This window comes from Thalia democratica, chromosome 8, assembly GCF_965202585.1.
Source record: "Thalia democratica chromosome 8, ktThaDemo2.hap1.1, whole genome shotgun sequence".
Classification (NCBI taxonomy): domain Eukaryota; kingdom Metazoa; phylum Chordata; class Thaliacea; order Salpida; family Salpidae; genus Thalia; species Thalia democratica.
In genome coordinates, this window is record NC_139172.1 from 20,080,720 (window position 1) to 20,101,276 (window position 20,557).

Here is a 20,557-nt window from a genome sequence, read left to right on the forward strand (position 1 = left end):
TGATCAAGACAAAAGTAGAATTTATATGTCAAAAAACATTTAAATTAAACATAATGTTTCTGTAGAAATATAAACTCTGTTATACTTGTTGCTTTTTTAGTATTATACAGGGTTCGTGCGCATCAGGCTAAATCAAGCCAAATCAGACTAAATCAATTTAAAACAAAAAAAAAAAACGGTTTTTTAATATCATTGATAAATTTTTTTAGAATTTTAGGTTATGTCATTTCAAATGCTTGAAAACTTCTGAATTTTGAAAAAAAATTAAAAATATTTTTTATTTTTCTTGACTTATTCTTATAACTAAGGTATGAATATATCAAAATCTAAATTTAGTTATTAAAGGTAAAATCAGTCAGTATTTGTAAAAATAAATGCTTTAAAGCTTTTGTTAAATCTCAAAATAATTTTAAGAATCTTTATTATTTTTTTGAGTAGATTATATACGTCATAATTATAAAAATTCATAAAGAAAATACAGTTTAAACATTACAGTTAAATTCAACTAGCTGTTTTTCTTATTTACATCAGCTATGTTTTTCATAGCTTAGTTGGTTTAACTGTTTTACTTTCTAATTTAGAAGCTTTGTAATGAATGCTTCTTAGACTAAAACTCTAGCAGTTTATTTATATATTTTACTGTTTATTTTTTTGTTTGTTTAAACTTATTAGAGATTATTAATAAACTTTAACTTAGCTTTAAGATACAAGTTTCTTTCCATATATTCATAGTAGAATATGCGTGATGTGTGGTAGATGCATTTATTACATTTTATTGAAGCAGAAATTACAATGATCAGTTAAAAATATTTAAGTTTCTGAGTAAGCCATTGATAGATGTTTGAAAATAAATTTGTTAAGTTTTTATTTTTCTTTAAAAGTAGTGTCTGTGAATGTTTAGTTTTTGTTAATTTACTAATTAAGACCCCTGATACCCAAAATGACTTTTAAAGGAGATTTGTGACGCTTTGAAAAAATATCAGGCTAAATCGATCAAAATCAGGCTAAATTAAAAAATTTTGCAAACAAACCCTGATCATAGTTTATTTCTGTAAAAATTTATATTTTTAAACAATAGAAATATTATAGAGTACTGAAAAGCTGTACTGTTAGATACTTATTTTATTAAAACTAACAAGAAGTATAAATACATTTCAGTTAAAAAAGTTTTTAAAATAGCTTGCAAGATGGATGAAAACAATAAAAAAGTTGGTTTGTTATTTTACGTTTTTATCATTAGTATTTTAGACATTTTGGTATATTTACTTTAACTAAGCCACATAGCCTTTTTTTAGTATTTTTTAATGACAACATATCAGTTTTTTTTATATACTTTTATTTTACTTTAAAAATAGTTGAACCTAAGTTTGTTTAAAACAAGTCTGTTAAATTTTTTTAGAATGTATTTTGTCCTTGATAAGTTATCTACTGTGAGTTCAATATTTTTGACAAAAACTAACATTAGAACTTGTTTTAAAGCTTATACTATGTACTTAAGATACTTATATAGGAGAATTTTTTTTATAAACATGGACTAATTTTTAGTAACTCAGATTGGATCATTTGCTGAAGAGTGGCAAACCTGTATGCAGCGTTACCAAAAAACCTGGAAAAACCTGGAATTTTAAAATTTAGGCTAAAATCAAATTTGAGAAATTAAAAAAAAAACCTGGAAAAACCTGGAATTCTGAACAATTTTAACAAGTTTAGTAGTAAAATTTTGATTTGACACAAAGAATCTATCATATAGATAATTTTTTTTTGTCATCATCAAATTTTTTTATTTATCTAAAACCACATTTAAAGTAGCTTTAGAGTATTTTTTCAATGTTTTTATATTATTTAACAAAGTTTCTTACCTTAAACTTAACTTAAAACAAACAATAGACCTTTTAAGCCTAGAGGAAATTTTGAAAACCTGGAGAAAATTTGCTATAAATATTTGGCAATGCTGTGTAAATTAGTTGAATAATTGTAAGATGTTAAATTACCCAAGTAATTTGTATACTAATTATTTCAACTATATTTTTTACTACAGTTGGTTGAACAACCTATAAATCCAGAAAATACAGTATCTGTCATGTCTATTAGTGAGTCAAACACTGTTGGTGTAGACGAAAATTCAAACTTATACAAAGCATTAGATCCAGAGGCTGAGGTTATTTTTCAATAACTTATATTTGTTTTATAATTTTTAAATTTTTTTTAATGTGTTATTAGTTCTAAACTAAGTTCTTGTAATAACTTTGACTATTGCTTCTTTGAATAATTTTTATAGTTTTCGGTTAATTAAGTAAAAACATAAATACTTATATATCAAAACTACCACAGTGTGCTCAAAAACGGTTGAACTGTAAAAAGGCAGTTAAAATTGTATAAAATTGATATGTTTAATTACTTTAAAATGCTAAATTTCAATGTAGCTCAAGATTATGTCAATTTTATTTTTTCAAACTAAGCTAAATTTTTCTTTATAACAAATATTATCAGACTTAACGCATAGCTTTGTAATTTTTTTTTGTTTTATGCGTTTTTCTGTTGATAATAGGTTTATTTTGAACTTAAAAAGAGGCACATTTTGCTTATTTTTTAAAGCTATTATAACAGCTTGTAGTTTAGTAGATTTTAAATGAAATATTTTTTATGATTTATGAGAATATGTTCTACTTATTTAGTAAAAATTTGAACAGTAGGTTGACTAGTGTATTTTGAAGGATTTCTACAATTAAATCTATCTAAAAACGATTAAAAAAAATATTAAACTTCAGTATAAAGAATTTTTTTTCCTAGTTCCTCAAACATTTAGTTTTAGTTTTGTACCATTTTTGATACATCTAGTTTACAAAAGTTTAAAACTTATAGTATATTTCAGGTACTAACTTGTAAGAAAATGTTTCAAAATGTATCTTTGTCTCACATACTTTACATATAAAATGTTAAAAGCTGACATGTGTTTGTACTTTTACTGTACTAAGCGCTGCTAAATTTCTTAAACTTCAAATAAAAATGTTTAATCATAGACCCTTTATATATATGCATAGTCTTATATTTTAAAGTGTTTTTAATTATTAAAATATTACTTGTTTTTTTTTAAACTGTGAACTATAGTATGTCGGAAAATAGATTATATTTTTTTCATATTTACCATATCTTGTTTTCCTAAAAAAATTTTCTGTAATGTTTAAAATAAATTTATTAAAAAGTTAAGTACATTTTCAGGGTATTTAGATTTTGTTTTGTTATAATTAAATTTAATCAACATTTAAGTATATTCGTCCAAGTCAAGTTTTTTTCTCTTTACAAAATTCTTTAGTAAAATTTACCAAACCATTTGCCAAAAAGATTATTCAAAAAAGGACAAAAAATTACATAACTTAAAAACAGTTTGTAGACTTAGAGCATTTTCGTTTGGAAAATATCAATGGACTGGAGAGGTTAAAAAAAGTAAATGAACTTTGTCTTCGAAACAATTTACTAAAGAAAATTGAAAATTTAGATTGTCTTTCAGAAACCCTTCAAAACTTGGACCTTTATGATAACAAAATAAAAGTTATAGAAAACATACAGAACTTAACGCTGTTGCAGTAAGTATATTTTTAATGTTTTCTGTATATTGACAAGTTAAATTTCTTTGTAGTTGGTAATGTAAAGTTAAGATATCACTGCTTTTTGGTTTTGATGTAATTATAAAATTTTCATTACTTATTTTTAAAACTAGGTAATTTTTTCTTAATTGAAAGTTCTTATAATTATATTGTAGACATCATACTATTTTGAATATTACACTTATTTTTCATGCTTCATAGTTTAGATTTTCAAACATTAAAATTAAGTAAAGTTTTAAAATATTCTGGTTATTATTAATACTTTAGTTTGAATTTAAATGTTAGTCTAGTTTTTTAGTGAAATTTCTATGTATTGAGTCAGTATAATTTTATTCAAGTTTTACTCAAAAGTTATTTTTTTAGCACGCTGGACTTATCATTTAACTTGTTTAAAAAAATTAATGGTTTGGAGAATTTAAAGAACATAAAAAAACTTTATTTTGTTGCTAACAAAATTTCTAAAATTGAAAATCTTTCACATATGAAAAATCTTGAAATGTTAGAACTAGGAGATAACAGAGTTCGGGTTTGTATTGTTTTAAAGTAGACTTACTATTGTTTATTTTTACATTTTTAAAATAAATATGTCACAAATAAATTGTAACTATGTAATATTCAAGCGTTTTAAAGTTGTTACTATTGGTATATATTTAAAAAAATAATATGTATGTTAAGTTTAGTTTGTAATTTCTGAGTTTTTCTAAAAATAATGTTTTTTCAAGTTAATTGTATTTAAAAGCGCAAGACAAAGACTGAGTATTTTAATACTTATAACTTATAAGTATATTTATTAAACAGGACTCAGCTATAAACTATAGATTTTAATATTTCAGAACTTTGAAATTATATATTTTTTGAATAACTTGTTTTTAAAAGTGTCTTAAAGTATTTTATTAGTAACAAAGCTTCATTTTTATAGTGTAAACAATCTTTTAATGATAACTTCAATGTAAAAAGATATTTTTCTTAAACTTGTATGCAGTAAAGAAACATATTTATTTACAATGCCCTACGGTATATCTACTACAAATAGCTTTTTGTTTCCCTAATAATAAATTTTTAATAAGAAACACTAAAAATACGAAAATATATTACTTTATATTTCAATTATTTACATAAACATAAATTATGACTGAAGTTAAATAATTTGTACTAGTCAAGTACTTGAAGACGAAACTAGGTAGAGCACTAGAAGATAATATTATTTTTTGTAGGTTAAAAACGACGTTTGAATATAACTTAATTTCAGTATATTACTCTCAACTAATGATTTTTGTTATGTTATGTTCTTTAAGGTACCATAAATTACTTTTGTTAATTTTTTTGTTTAAACTCAGTACTATTATTTAAAATAACTATCATATGTTTAAACAAACTAATATGTTAATTTAAAAAGTTATAGTTGTTTGCACAGTTTAAACGCTTATCATATAATGTTTTATTGTTCGATTAATGAAGTAACTAATTGTACTTTACCTGCCGTCTTGTTTATTTTTAAGTATTTTCATTAAAACAACGAAACTTTGCAGGTGATTGAAAATTTGGAAAATCTCATTCAAATGACTGAACTTTATTTAGGAAAAAACAAAATTGCAAAAATTGAAAATTTATTTCCACTGTCCAACCTTAGAATTTTGGCCTTAATGAGCAACAGGCTTATAAAAATTGAGGGGTTGGAAGAGCTTAAAAATTTGCAAGAATTATACCTAAGTGGAAATGCAATAACAAAGCTTGAAGGTCTAGAAAACAACGTAAGTGTAATTTTATTTTTTTATGTTGAAATAAAAGGTATAAAAACTAAAATTTATGTTTTAACTTCTGTTTGAAAACAAAAATTAGGTAATTCTAAATTTCTTGAGCTAGTTTTCGTTATTTTTTCATTACTGGTGGAACTGAACTTTTTTCACTATTAATAATTTAAGCAAAGGAAATTGTTTCATAAAGTAGTCGCATTTTATATTTACTTATCATCTCTTTGTCTGACCTTCACTTTTTTATATGAATATCATAAAATTTTAGTAATAGTAGTTTATGAACTGTTTGTTTTTATCTCTACAGGTTCAATTGAAAATTTTAGATGTTGCGCATAATAAGATTTCTACAATTGAAAATATTGAGCACTTAGATAACCTAGAAGAATTTTGGGTAAGTATTAATAAAATAAATTTATCAAAACAAAATATTTTTATTGTAATCATAGCTACTGATATGTATAATGCAGTTAAAAACTGCTTTAAATTATTCAGCAACTAAAACTATATTCTAAACTAATGACATAATAAGAATTTTAAAGAGTTAATTATACTGATAAACGGTTGTAAATTAAACTTTAGTTTTGTACAAACACTTTAAAAAAAAAATTCATAACTATTTAAAGCATTTTTACTTTATTAAAGATGTTTGTATTTGTTTAAATAGAAAGTTTTATATAGTAATTTTATTATTAAGAAAAATATACAAAAATACCTTAATCTAAGTGTATATGTGCAAACTAAAAAAAATCCATTTGCAAATTTAGAATTTTATTTTTTTTATACTTAAATAGAATTATTTTAATTTCGAATTGATTATTTTTCATGCAACATTGAGCTAAAGTCATCATACTTTTAAAACTATCATTAGCATTAGGTATCTAACTTTGACTATATACATTAATATATTGATCGATTTTTACAAAAAATGTCTTTTAAATTAGAAAAAAATAATTGGTAATTACTTTACTTCTTTTATTTATTTATTTAGTCTAAAAGTTTTGTAAACAAAGGTTTTAATTGTAAAACAAAAATTGAGTTTTATGTTTAAACTTACATGTTATGAAATTTACAGGAAATAAAATATAATAAAGTAATAAAGGTCAAAAAACTGCTAACTTCTTTAGCTTAATTAGTTATACAAGATCAATTTAATAAATTATGAATAGTTTTGCATAGAAAAAAAGTAGGTTATAACTACTTTAATTTGATAGCTCTTTTTTATTTACAAATATTTTTTTATGGAAACCGCTCAGTTCCAACCCGCGATCATTTCCCACCCGCGCACAATTCTCACCCCAATGCTGCCACAAAACCAGGAATCCTGAAAAAGCTTGAGTTTGACAATTTAGGCTAAAAAAAAACCAGGGAAAAGCTTAAATTTAAGAAATTTGGAAAATAAAACCTGGAGTTTTGAACAAAGTTGACTAAAAAGCCTGGAATTTTGAACAAAAATCTCTGAAAAACCTGGAATTTTAAACAATTTTTACATTTTGAGTAGTAAAATTTTGATTTGACGCTAAAAATCTATTATATAGATAATTTATTTTGTCGTTATCAAATTATTTTTCTATATATTAAAAAAAAACATATAAAGTAGCTTTACAGTATCTTTTCAATTTTGTTATTCTACTTAACATTTTTTTTAACCTTAAACTTAACTTTAAACTAAAAATAGACTTAAAAACGTGTACTTTCAAATTCTACCTGGAAGAAATTCAGAAAATTTCCAAAAACAAGTGGCAACCCTGTCACCCGCACAACTCCCACCTAATCAAGCACGGGAACTGCTAACCGACCAAGGGTAATGGTTAGGGTAAAAGTGGTATTAAAAATGTATAAACAAATAAATAAAATAAGAATAATTTATTGGTGGGAATTGTGCGCGGGCAGGAATTGATAGTATACCTTTTTTACAATATTTACTTTGTGTTACTAGCTATTCATAGGTTTTAGAAGAATGTACATATATTAACACTTAATGATATAAATGCATTTTTTTGTAAAACTCATGTTGTTATGGCTTTGTCATTGTACATACTACAATGAACATCATAAAAAACAAAATAGTATCGAAAATTGACTTTAAAATATAAAGTGTGTTAGAAGTATATTGTAACTAAAATCTTTTATACTAATCATGAAAAATTCTGTCTACTTTAAATATTTTCTATGCAAATTACTGTCTACAGGTGCACGCACACAAAAAATACACTGATTTAAAGAACCGCTTTAACGTTTTTCTGATAATGTATTATTATAAAAAAATAAATTAAACCTTTTTGTTTCTCTGAATCATACTTGCCATAGTGGCCTCAGTTTGAGCTAATAGTACTTGTCACGTAATTGTTATACGAGTGAGAGCTCTTAAATTATAACAACCTTGCTCTGTATGAATCTTGTACAAAACAAAGCTCAAACACTTTTCAGGCAAACAACAACACGATAGACGATTGGAACAACGTGCAGGTGCTCGAAAAGTGCAAGCTTCTCAACACGGTCTACCTGGAGCACAACCCGGTGCAAGTCAACTTCAAGGAGCAGTACAGGAGGCGGTTGCAGGCCATGCTGCCCAAACTCATACAAATTGACAGCACCTACACCAGGCTCGGAGGCGGGTACGCCCCTTGAATCGCTGATCTTTTTCTTTGATGAACTTGTATGGCTATGTACTGTTCTTAGGCTTTTCATGCAGAATTTAGCTTGACTTCTAGACCTTTTTCCAATTTAAATTAACTTTTTTTATTTTAAAAAGTAATTCTCACAAATGATAATTAAGAAAGAAAACTTCTCAAGTGCTTTTATAGTAATGCATTCTAATTTGGTATATTTGAACTTAGTTATAAACATTTAAAAAAAGATAACTTCATAAAGATCATATTAAGAATTTGTTTCGCAATGCTTTCAAGTTTTAAGAAAACTGATATGTTTTTTAATTACATAAAATTATAATTGTGAAAAACTGTGTTAAGCAATCTTCTATCCCGCAAATGTTATTGTTGCAGACCACTTCTGTTAAAAACAAAATTGTTTTTAATAATGTATAAATTGAATAATGTGTAAATTTTATTCAGGAGTACTTTTTATTAGAGCTTAATTTTTTTGTTTATTTTAATTGATGTATATTTATTTATTTTCTCTACTTTACACTGTTCTAAAAACTAGAAGTGAATTGTGGAATGTAGTTTTTAATAAGTGAAAAGAAATTAAATATCAGAATAATAATTTTAGTCTTTATATGCTATTAACATAGTAAACATTCTAATTAGTATCCTAAAAACTTTTACTAGTTTTTTTAAAAGGATATTAAAATAAGTTTGCAAGAAGTTTTGAAAATTATTTCAAAGTCTAATAGATTTTTTCTAAAAGAATGTAAATATCCTAACTATTTCCTCTTATTTTTTAAACTAAAAGAATAATAAGTTCTTGTAAATGTAGCATCGATTTTAAAAACTTAGCGCTTTTATAAGAGCTTATGTCTTAGTGTAAAAATCAATTAAAAAAATTGTTATTAACTAAAAAAACTTTACTTAATTATTCAACAAAACTTATGGAATTACGGCTTAACTTAGTACTACAAATATTATAAAATCAAAATCTAGTAAACAATAAACAACGGTGTTTTTATTAAACATAACCATAAATATTGTAGATTGAAGATACATATATGAAATATTTTTTTTTCATATGATAAAGTTTTATTACTGTTTACTTAACCCTTAGTGTAGATATGCTTCAAAGTTAACTTAAAGTTATTCAAAAATACTTACAGAAAGTTGTTTGCAAATTAAGATTTGAGAAAGACTGGCACTACTGGATACTTAATATAAGATAAATTAAAACTGATTGGCACCAACTAAGTTAAATTTATAAAATAAAAAAATAAAAGTTCTAAAACAGACAAGAAAAGTTCTCAACTTTTTAAATAATTCTCAAAACGCAAACGGAATAAACTTAATTTTCAAAATTTCAGCTAATTTGCATTTCAAAAACCGTAAAAATTTTTTGAACACGATAACAAAAATTCTAAGAAAAATCTTTTAGTACAAAAAGACCTCTCGTCATCGATTCATACACTACTGTGCTAAACTAACTCTTATTCAGCCAAACAATAAATGAAGATTATATAAAAGATCATAATCATTACTTTTTTTTAGTTATATATCATAGTTATTTACATACAGTTTTATTTCACGTTTTATTCGTTATTTTACTGTATTTTCTATTTTTACTCTCTAATCAGGCGTAATTATGTCGTTCATGGTGAAATCAAAGTTTCCGTCGTTGCCGATGACGAACTCGTCAATCCTGTCGTCATTGTTTTCATCCGGGTTGTCTTGCAGCTGGTCCCACGGTGACGTGTTGTTGTCACGTGGTTCGCAGTAAGCCTTGATGACGTTGTGGGGAAGCCCGGAAATCACGCAGCACGACAGCGCGCTCCGGCAAATGTGCATGTCTTTTATTTCATACCTAAAACATTATTTATTTTTCATCTTGGTCATACAATGTATATCAGTTATGTTATTAAAAATATAGAGTCAAATTACTTCAGTTGTATTAATTTTAGAACTTTCAAAAGTACTCCTCGTTTGTTTTAAACAGCTTGTAAAACTTAATATAGTAAAAAACTTACAGTATTTTGTTACACTAAAACAAACTTTAGATAGCTTTATAGGGAAGCAACATAAATTTAGTTCAAGTAACAAGTGATTTTATGTGTGATTTTTATGGTAATACTTTTGTAAATCGTTTTATTAAAAATTTGTGGTTTTATTACAGCTAACACTTTAACAAAGGTTAGCTTTAATTTATTCTCTTTTACAGCTAAGAAATAAGTTTTTTTAAGTTTAAAAACATTTCATAAAAGTAGTTTAAAAAAATATATAGAACTAGTTTTAACCACTCATTTGCTGTGTCGTCATAGGCTTCCACATCCGATGACGTCTGCCTTCCGTTGTACCCACCGACAACGAGAATCTGCTCATCAACCACTTCAATGCCGAAATTAGAGCGAGGCTTGTTCATGCTGGCCACGTTCCTCCATGCGTTCGTCACTGGACAGTACGCCTCCGCATGCTGGAGTCTGTTCACTCCATCGAACCCTCCGACTGCGTATATCTGTTGAATAATATTTAGAACAAGCTTTTTAATAAACTCAAATTTATTTATTTTGTATGTTTTGTCCAAAGGTTAAACTTAAAATAAAAACACAATTACCAACTCAAAAAAAAATTCTTCAAAATGTTTAAATAAAGTTATATCAGGTTTTAAAAGCTTAATTACCAGTGGAACATTTGCTTTCTATCAGAATGATAAAGCTTTTACTTATTATTTTTTTATTGAGCAACTATTCATTTAGCTCGAAACATTTAATGTAAATATGCATAGTGTTGCTTGCAGACAAAGAAGTCTAATACTACCAGATCCTTAGAGTATATTTATTAACGTCGATTTATATTCGGGTTCAATAAACAATTTTTTAATTAGTACTAAATAAGTTAGACTGAATCTCTAGCTGGAAAAAGTTTAAGGTGCTCAAAAACAAAACATTGAGCAGCAATAACAGTATTGGTGGTCAGTTGAGATTATTTAATGTACGTTATTTAATGTACGTCATGTTTAATGATTATTTAATGTAATGATGATCTGCTTATAATAGTGAAACTAAGTCGCAACAAACAAACTCAACTAAACACTAATATTAGTATTAATAAAACTAAATCCTACTTTTATTTTATTTAGACTAGTTTAAACTAATAAAAACATACCAATCCATGAAAACTAATTATTGATACTCCGGACCTTCTGCTTCTCATCGGAGTGATTCTAGTCCAAACAGAAGAGTTTGGATCATAAAATTCTGCGGTGAAAAGACATTCTTGACCGTTAAAGCCTCCAGCTATATACACCTATCAAAATAATTAGTGTTTGTTCTACAAATTTTGTCATAAAGCTTTAAACTAAATAAAAACTATATTGTGAAGTGATGAAGTAACATAAACAAGTTTTAAAATTTAGATAATGCTTGATTATTATTTTGGATATCTTTTGATAATTTAACAACAACAAGAAGCACATGTATTTGTAACCATTCTTTCTTATGAATTATTTATTCCTGTAATAACTAATAATTGTAGTAATAATTTAGCTTTTTATTTTAAAAGTATGTTTTACGGTATTTATAATCAGTAGTTTAACAGTAAAAAAATCAAATGTCTGATGTAGTGTTTGATTTTGTTTAAAACAAAATTATTTATTGTTTTCTTACATCACTTACTAAAAGACTGAAACATTTTATTGTAAAAATAATAAAGAATGAAATTTAATTTATGAAAAATTAAAACTAATAAAATAATGTAGTAAAACCACAGATGTTCTTGTGCTAAAACTTTATTTCAACTAACGTCGTTTCACTGCTCTCAAATAAATTTAAGAACAGATCTACGGAGTCTATAAAATTTAAATATCGTTAGTTGAAATAAAATTTTAGCACAAGAACAACTGTGGTATTTATTCCGATAAGCTTAGCTTATCAGGATCTCCAGGATTTAGCGCCTTTTAACGTTACATCTTATAATGTAGTAAAATTATAGAAAAATGAAACTTTAAAACTTTTCATCGTGCAGTCTATTGTAAGTAATGTGCAGAGAGGTAAAAATTTTAAAACTTTTTAATCAAAAATCTAAATTTGATATTAAAAATTGATTAAAAATAATACTTCTATTTTATAAAAAGAAAGTAATGATAGATATTTTTTAGATAGTACCCGGTCATCAAGAGAAGTAGCACTTGAATCAGATCTTCTTTCATTCATCTCAGGAATGTGATTCCAAGTCTTTCGTATAGGATCGTAGCACTCAGCTGAGCTAAGCCTAAATCAAAATAAGTTTGAGCTAGTTTTAAAGGATCTACTATGGGTATAGTTTTTCCACAACTAACTACAAAGATTAAGAAAAAAGTGTTTTTTTATCATAAGGCTCAGTAATCATGTTCTACAAGGCTATTTGCAATTTCTAATTATGAAGTTTAGTAAATTTTATAAGAACTTTTTAAAATCTTTTATATCATTTTTTTTAGGTTTTGATTAAGTCATTATATAAAGTTATACTGTTTTAACCTATTTTCATAGTTAACGTATTAGAAACTAAACAACACGTTCTTTACTACAACTTTATATACTTTAAATTACATTTTACTTAGTATGTACTTAACATATTTGCTACATATTAATAACTAAATACAGTAGCATGTTTCTTAAAACTTGATTTAACCTGTTTTCTCCGTTCATGCCTCCCAGTGCATATATTTTCTTGTTTAGAACTGCAATGCTAATGTAGCATCGTTTTTCGAGCATACCAGGTTCCTTAAAATATTTAAAACTAATTTTCATTAACAATTTTTTCACTAATTAGTATCAAAGGCTAGTAGACTAACGACAAAATCTAAATATATATGTGTATATTGAACTTAATAGTTGTTTATTTTACTTGGTGTTATGAAGAGTAATAATAAAAGTGAACAGGAAAAAAAAATCTTGACGTATGCTATGGTTATTTGAGATTGAGTGTCAGACTAAAAAACAGCTTATAGCCTAAATATTAAAGTTGATTATCTATTTAAAAAAAAAAGTTTTAAAAAGCTTTGATATAAAAGAAATGAAGCTAGTGAAAAATTTAAAAACAAGAAAAACTAAAAATTTTAGGACAAAAAAGATCAAACTTAAATGGGTTTTAAAAGTTCCTTTGTCAACAACAAAATCACCAAAACATAAAGCTAATAGACTTTAAACTTGTTCTCACAACTAGTGTTATAGTTTTATTCTTCGTTCATTCTATAGATGTTTTTTTTGTAGTAAAAACTAGTAAAACTTATGTGCGTAACACTTTTAAAATATAGCTTTTTGTGATACATCTTTTAAGCATGTAACTAACTTTTAAAAAAATGAAAATAAAAAACTAAATCTACATTTACACTTTTGAAAATAAAATGCTTACATTACAACTTTAACATCATTAAAACTATTTGAATAAGTTTAACTTTTAAACTATATTTATTAGCTTTTAAATTTAAATAAAATTGAAAAGTATTTTGAGGAGTCTCCGTAAAAACTTTACTACAATATATACTTTTGTATTAATAAAACTCGTAGATGAGAACTTAACTCCATAAAATGGATAAAACTTTGTGTAAGAGCTTTTCATATACTATACATTTTGTAAGATAAAGGGTGGTTGAAAAGTGTATATAGAACATTATAAATGGAATTCTAGATACTTTAAGTTTTACTTTTGAAATAGAGCAAAAAATATGATAAAAAATAATACCTCCACCCATTCATATGAAATAACGTTAAATCTGCGAACTGTGTTAAAGTAATGGATGCCATCAAAACCGCCTATAACATATATGAAGTTCTTAACAAACGCTATTCCGTGATAAGCCCTTGGAATGTCAGCTAAAGTTCGGTACCCACCTACTGCGTCACTATCTGCAATTTTATTAAACAAAAATTTTATATAGTTATTGGCGATGTACTTTTCATTTTGAAAGTTCAGAACAGACACTTTTTAATTTCTAAAACACTATATTTCAAAATTAATTTTATTGTTCTACTAGCAAGCTTAAATAGTAGTTTTTAAAGTATTTTGAAAAAAATTGATGTTCTAGATACTTTACTGTTAAAAAATAACTTATCACATTTATCAAGTTTGCATAAGTTTTATTTGTTACACTTTATTCTACTGAAGAAAAGTTTCATTAAGAAAAACAAATACTGCATTTCCTATTGCAAGTTTAAATGAGAGTAATAATTTTACAAAAACTTAGTAGTTTGATAACATAGGAACAAACCTTGTATGGCGCTGACATTGAGCCACGTTTCAGCGCGGGGGTCGTAAGCCTCAATAGCATTTGTCGGGCTACCACCACTCCATCCTCCTATTGCTAGTAAAACCTAGTTATTGATTATTGAACGATAAAAAAAGCGCTCAAAAAGTTTGATCTAGGGACCTGGTGTACTTTCGGTTATCGAGTCGTACACCACATGCTTATAAAGTTTCTTAAAAGCTATTACAGATAGTTTTTTTTTTATAATTTAGATATTTAAAACTTAAGTAATAAAACAATCAGTTAAACGAAATGAAAAATGAAAGAAAATAAAATTAAACAAGAATTAACTGAATTTTGTGTTTAATAATGTACTATAAATCTTGTTTAGTAACATAAGGATTAAAAAATATATTTATCTTTGAATTAACTTTTAAAAGAAGATAAACAACACTAATAAAAAACGTTAACACTTGAATTATAGGTACAACTTCTTTAAAGAAAGTAAAATGTAATACGCAAAACTAATTTTACAAAACATTTTTTATAAGTATTTTGTGCTAAAAAGGTAATTTTTATTTTATTTAATAACTTAAGTTGAAGAATAAAAACAATTTAACATTTGAATAGTCAAATAAACTATTGTAATTTTTTTAAATTTAATTTTAAAGAAGTAATTTTTTCAATAACTGAACTTAACTTTTATATATGAAAATATGAAGATAAGTATTGTAAAATTTATGCTTTTATTAAAAAAAAAAATTAACAACTTTAATAATTATGATACTAACAACAACAAATGTCCTCCTATTTTAAAATATACTTTTCAAGTCTAAAACTGTAATAATAGAAAGCAAGCAACATTTGCAAACATAAAAAAGAAGAATTTTTTCTAAAAAAAAAGAGATTTCAACTTAAGTTTGCTTGAAACAGTTATCTTAGCTTACTATTTAAATACTTTATTTTCTGCTTAAGTAAAAACATCTATAACTATTTTTTACATTTGCATGCTAAAAAAAAATTGTAAGTATAAGAAAAAAAGAGTTTGTAAGTGTTCTGAACTTAATTCAAAATAGTAATTTTAAAGAAAAATCTTAAAAAATAACTAGATAGAAAATGCTAAAACCTAGGCTAAACCAATGTTACTGTAACCAAACTAATCAACCTTAAGTAACTAACATAAATCATACAAGCTAAACATTGACTCAATGTGAATGACTTAATCGTGAAAGCTTGTAAAGCATAAATTGTATAGTTTCAAAGCCTTTAAAAAATGTTTTAATTTTACTATTGTAAGGTTAAAATAAATTGTAACTTTATACAAAAACATGTCAGGACAATTGATTCAATTTTCCTTTGAGCTTATAAATACATAGAATTTAACAGCTTCTTATTAGTAAATAAAACTTAAATTTAAATGCTAAAATTAATATTTTTAGTCGACAAAGTTTCAAGTTTTAGAAAAAGTTAAGATGTTAAACAATTTAAACTTCAAATGGTAATCGGGGACGTAAAAGGAAGTTATAAATTCCCCTTCTGTTAGCGTTTGTAGAACTTTCGGTGAATTGAAGATCGCAAACCACTTTCATTGCCTCTCTAATGATACCTCTGCATTCTGTTATCTTGTCCAAAACAAGCTGGTTACCTAAAAAAATACTGTATATTTTTCTCATTTTACTCTTAAAGATACTTTTTTAAGTGCTCATTTTAACTTTAACGCATACAATAAGCTGTTATATGATATGAAGTTTATATAAACTAAAGACGATAAAATACTTAAACACTATAAAAATCAATACCTGTTTTAACATTTACATCAATAATATATATAAAACTATTAAAAAATTTAAATATAAGTCTTTAACTGTTGCGAAATGTTGTCATTTTATATTTATGTTCTAATTGTTTAAGTTATATTGTTTTGTAAGTTATCCGTAATGCTTTGTTTTTACTTATTTATATGTATTGGAAAAAAAATTAAGTTTCTTTTTCTGTACGAATAAAAAAATAGTTCGGTATTACCTTTTACATTCGTCATAAAGTATTCAGGCTCCAACAATCCCATTCTTATTCCTTTCAATAAGTTTGGTAAATAATTAATTCGGCCTTGTTTGTCTTGGCGGACCCATCTAAAAACCGAAATATTATGATTATAAACTGGTATAGCACTATATTTTATAAACTATTTGTGTTTTATTCAAAATGCATTTTAAAAGATATCTTAATTTTAAACAATTTATCTATTTTTGTTCTAAAATGTTTTGATACAGTACTTTAAATAAAAGCTAAACGTTCAAAAAAAAGGTGTACAGTAATTAATGACAATTCAACTTAAATGAGAACAGCTAACTTATATTGAGTTCGTTTTATCTTGTTTGAACTGATTTTAGAAAAAAGCATTAAAAGTTCTAAAAATGAAATCTTATAAAAAAATATACTTGTAATAATTCAAAATATTTTTTATAAACAAAACTTATATAAGCCTTCATTTTTAAGCTTTTCACATGAGCCTTTTTATAAAAACGCTGCTGTGCAGTTAATGCAAAGTTTTAAATGTTTTATTGTTAAATAATTAAATCAACAAGGAACTTCATTCCCATTTTTTCGTATCATTAATAACAATAGGTATTTAAACATTTGTAATGTTATAAGAAAAAAAAAAAAATTCTTTACATAAAAAAAAAGTCTAATATATAAATTCTTAAATAACCAAAAAAACATTAGTTAGTAGCAGACTTCGTTTTTACGTATTGCTTTACATTATTCAGCGAATGAAATTAAGTTTTAGTGTTTAAAAAATGAAAACTTAAAAAAAAACCAATTGAACAGTTTCTTAAATACTACAATGTTAATCAGTTTTTTTAGATAGCTTTTGAAAAAAATTAACATTAGATGTAACACATCAAAAAAGATTTAGTAAACACAATTTTAAGTAGCAAAAATGGGAAGTAAAAGTCTAATTAAAAAAATCCTTATGCTTTAATATCTAAAACTAAACTCGTATATATTAAACCACCTAAAATATAATACAAAAATTATGTTATAACTATTTTTCAAATTAAATTATTTTGTTTTAAAACCTGAACACTGCTTCACAAACAGTTTCTTCCAATCTTACATTTAAACGATCATCGTTGATTATTTTATGAATTTCTTCAAATGGTACATTTACAAACTCGTCACTTTTTCGCGAAACTTCCTCAAAATTGTGTAAAAGAAAGTCTGTACACTTCGAGGTTAGTGCACTACAATAGTAAGACCTGTCGGGTTGTTGAAGATGTTATCATGTGCTATATCTCTATTTAAACTAAAAACCTTTTATAAATAAGTAGAATAAATACTTTTACCACATTTTAGTTTTATTTTGCATTAAAAATGTAGTGAGTTCCGTTCACAATTTTTTATATGTAAACTAAAGCAATCGAAAAAATCTTACAAGTTTAGTTTTCTAATGATTATACGGCTCCATTTAAAATACTAAAAGACTTGAAGAACTTTTTTTAACATCGTAAAAGTTATAAAATAGTCAAAAATTACTTTAAACCACAAAAACTTTAAAAAATGCATATAACCTAAAATGAATTACGAATGAACGATAATTTATGTTGAAAACAGAAATCAAAATGTTTTGTTACATATAGTACTTAATTAGCATTAAGTAATAACTATAAACATAAAGTAAAACTTCAAAGATAAAGAGTAGGTTAAAATTAGACTTTTAAGCTAAGCAGACATACTTTGCATATTGACGTATTCCAATGCAGTTGGTAGGCTTTAATTCTCTTTGAAGAAAATCTGAGCATTTTTCTTTAAGACTTGTAATAAGAAATTGGTCGGCAGCTGGTAACAGTTCTTCAACATTTTGTGCTGTTATCATTACCTAGAAGCCATTCATTTATTCAAATAAAGTTTGTTGTATTAAAAAGAAAACTATTAATTTTTACAAAAAAAAGGCAATAACCTTGTTCATATAAAATAAAAACCTATAAGATGTTAAGAACTGATTTAAAAGTCTAGTTTATCAAATGATATAGCTGTTTTAACAGCTTGGAAACCATTTTTTACTAAATACTTGACTAATTTTTTTATTAAATGGTTTTTTTCTCATATCAGTCTAGATATATTTTAGACTAATAAACAAATTAAACTAGGCAATTTTTTTTTTAGTTTTTAATAAAACTAGTCGAAAAACAGTTGTAAGTACATAATAAAATTTACTAATTAAAGAAAGAAATTGTCTAATCTATTGTTGATTACTCTTTATAGGTTATTAATTTAAGTTTAACTCGAAATGCAATTTTAAATAAATTTATTGCTTCATTTACTTGACTTGTGTATGCAAAGTTAAGGAGGGCAGACATAGTTTCAGGTGAAACTCCAGGTATTTCTATCTCCTGTTTTTCAGCACTTTCCCATCCTCCAACAAATAGTGCCCTTAAATGCAAGTTTTACAACTGTTACAAAGCTTTTAGAATATTAAATGTTTTTATAAGTATAAACTTAGTTAGTTAAATTTTTCAAGAATAATCGAGTTTTAAATAAAAAAAAAAACTTCAACGAATTATCAAGACTTTAAAATGTTTCCTTACAAAGCGTGAAATTATTCGCTTAAATTACTTTTTAGTTAACTTATAGTTGAAAATTATTAAATTTAATGTATATATTAACCGATTTTTTACAAATATTCTTAACTACCTGAAGTAATCGCTGCAAGCGCACAGAACTAATCTATGAACTGGAAACCTAACATCTTTAACTTTAAGAACAACGTCGCAAAATATGCCTTTGTGGCGGAGCTCATTAAATGTAAGAAACGCGTTGTAGAATGGCATACATGTTTTTGTGACCATAGAACAATCGGAATCACTTTTCTGACTAAACGACATTGTATGCTTTAATTTGTCAGAGAAAGTACGATTATTAAGGTAAAGTATTGATTAAGGAAAGCTCTATTTTTAAATGACGTCACGTCATAAAAAAAAAATTAAAAATTTTTATTAAAAAATTGTATAATTTTTTACAATGGCTATGTAGTTAATAAACAAAATATTGATAAGAATCTACAAAAAAATAGTTGTGATAAAAATAAGAGTTTTTGTAAATTGCGAAAAATTGTAAATACTTAGCTAAAATATAAACACTATCTTTTAAAAAGTAAATGACAGACTTTAAACAATAACTCATTAGTTGCTATATTAACCAAAAACAATAACAACAGACTAGTCTTCCTAACTGTAACGATGTAAATATTTTCAATTTCTGGTACAAGTGCTTGTAATCTTTATGTGACGTAACTTTTAATAGATAAATTGTACAATAAACTAAAACTAATATATAATGCTAAAAAAGAAGCAAATAAGGCAGGGGTCGGCAGGTTGGAGGTACATACTCGGAATTTTGAATTTGAAGCATGTTCGGGGGCCGCAGTTTTATTTTTAGTCAGACATTTAAAATTATTTAGTTTTAATCAGTCTAATACTCGAGTCTAATTTACAATGTATATAGGGCTTATTATTAAAAGATAAAACTACGATTTTTGTCTTAATCAACTCACTATCTGTCTAATTAACTATTAATTTTATACTTAGTAAATTAATTACTTAACTATCACCTACTAGCACGAAACAAACAAGCTTAGATTGTAACTTAAGGTCATTTTTTTCAATTGTCCTTATCAATCTCTTTTTATGACTTTAATATACTCCTTATTTAATGTTTAATAATGCAGAAGTTTGTCTCCACTTCTCATGTATAAGTTGATCTTTCCCTTGCAGTTGCAAACTTAGTTTGTTAAGATAAGCTGTTAAATATACTAAAAATGCAAGGCTAGAAACCAGTTTTCGTCATCAAAGACAGTTATATTTATGTTTTACTTCTTAGAAATGATGCAACTTCATTCCTAGTTAATATACTTTTGCACTAATAAAAGTTATTCAATAAGTACTAATTTAATAACTTACAAAATCCAAGAATAGCCCAAGCAAGATGAAAAGTATTTTAGCAGAAACTTTATATCAATAGAATCAGGAAAGACCCTAATGTTTCTACTGTGAAGAAAAACTCATAAATGTACAATTTACCTTTTTAACTTTTTAAGTTTAAACGGAAAAATAGTAGAGTATTTTTTTAAGGAACAAAATATGGAATAATTTAAAGAACAAAACTTTAACCAAAAAATAAACAACTTATGATTAAACTTTTAGTGTGGCAGATCAACATGCTCGCGGGCCCTAGAATTAAGATCCCATTAAAAACGAAAAAATGCGGCCCGCGGGCCAAGTGTTGCCGACCCCTGAAATAAGGTAAATTCAGGGGTCAGCAGTCTTTTCTAACTCGCGGGCAAATTTTCTTAGAAAAAATTGCTCGCAGGCCGCA

General features: G+C 25.5%; 2 protein-coding genes across 3 annotated transcripts; one reads left to right on the forward strand and one right to left on the reverse strand.

Moving 5' to 3' along the window:
• The first annotated feature begins 1,159 nt into the window (after positions 1-1,159).
• On the forward strand, positions 1,160-8,572 carry LOC145841949 (uncharacterized). 2 transcript variants are annotated; one of them, XM_082949261.1, is made up of 7 exons: positions 1,160-1,212; positions 2,039-2,158; positions 3,385-3,584; positions 3,969-4,131; positions 5,135-5,356; positions 5,664-5,750; positions 7,787-8,572. In XM_082949261.1, the coding sequence occupies exons 1-7, from the start codon at positions 1,192-1,194 to the stop codon at positions 7,985-7,987; spliced, it is 1,014 nt and encodes a 337-aa protein (XP_082805387.1). In that variant the 5' UTR covers positions 1,160-1,191; the 3' UTR covers positions 7,988-8,572. The 2 variants fall into 2 exon arrangements, with proteins under 2 accessions (XP_082805387.1, XP_082805386.1); XM_082949260.1 differs by having other exon boundaries at positions 1,163-1,208.
• A 1,019-nt stretch (positions 8,573-9,591) lies between these two features.
• Positions 9,592-19,068, reverse strand: LOC145842973 (kelch-like protein 10). The gene is made up of 13 exons (XM_082950445.1): positions 18,878-19,068; positions 18,508-18,616; positions 17,920-18,062; positions 17,263-17,442; positions 16,205-16,311; positions 15,673-15,827; positions 14,207-14,309; positions 13,681-13,844; positions 12,628-12,719; positions 12,123-12,228; positions 11,125-11,265; positions 10,257-10,474; positions 9,592-9,826 (listed from the first exon to the last, which is right to left on the reverse strand). Exons 1-13 carry the CDS (start codon positions 19,066-19,068, stop codon positions 9,592-9,594), a joined length of 1,944 nt encoding a protein of 647 aa, XP_082806571.1.
• Positions 19,069-20,557: the final 1,489 nt, after the last annotated feature.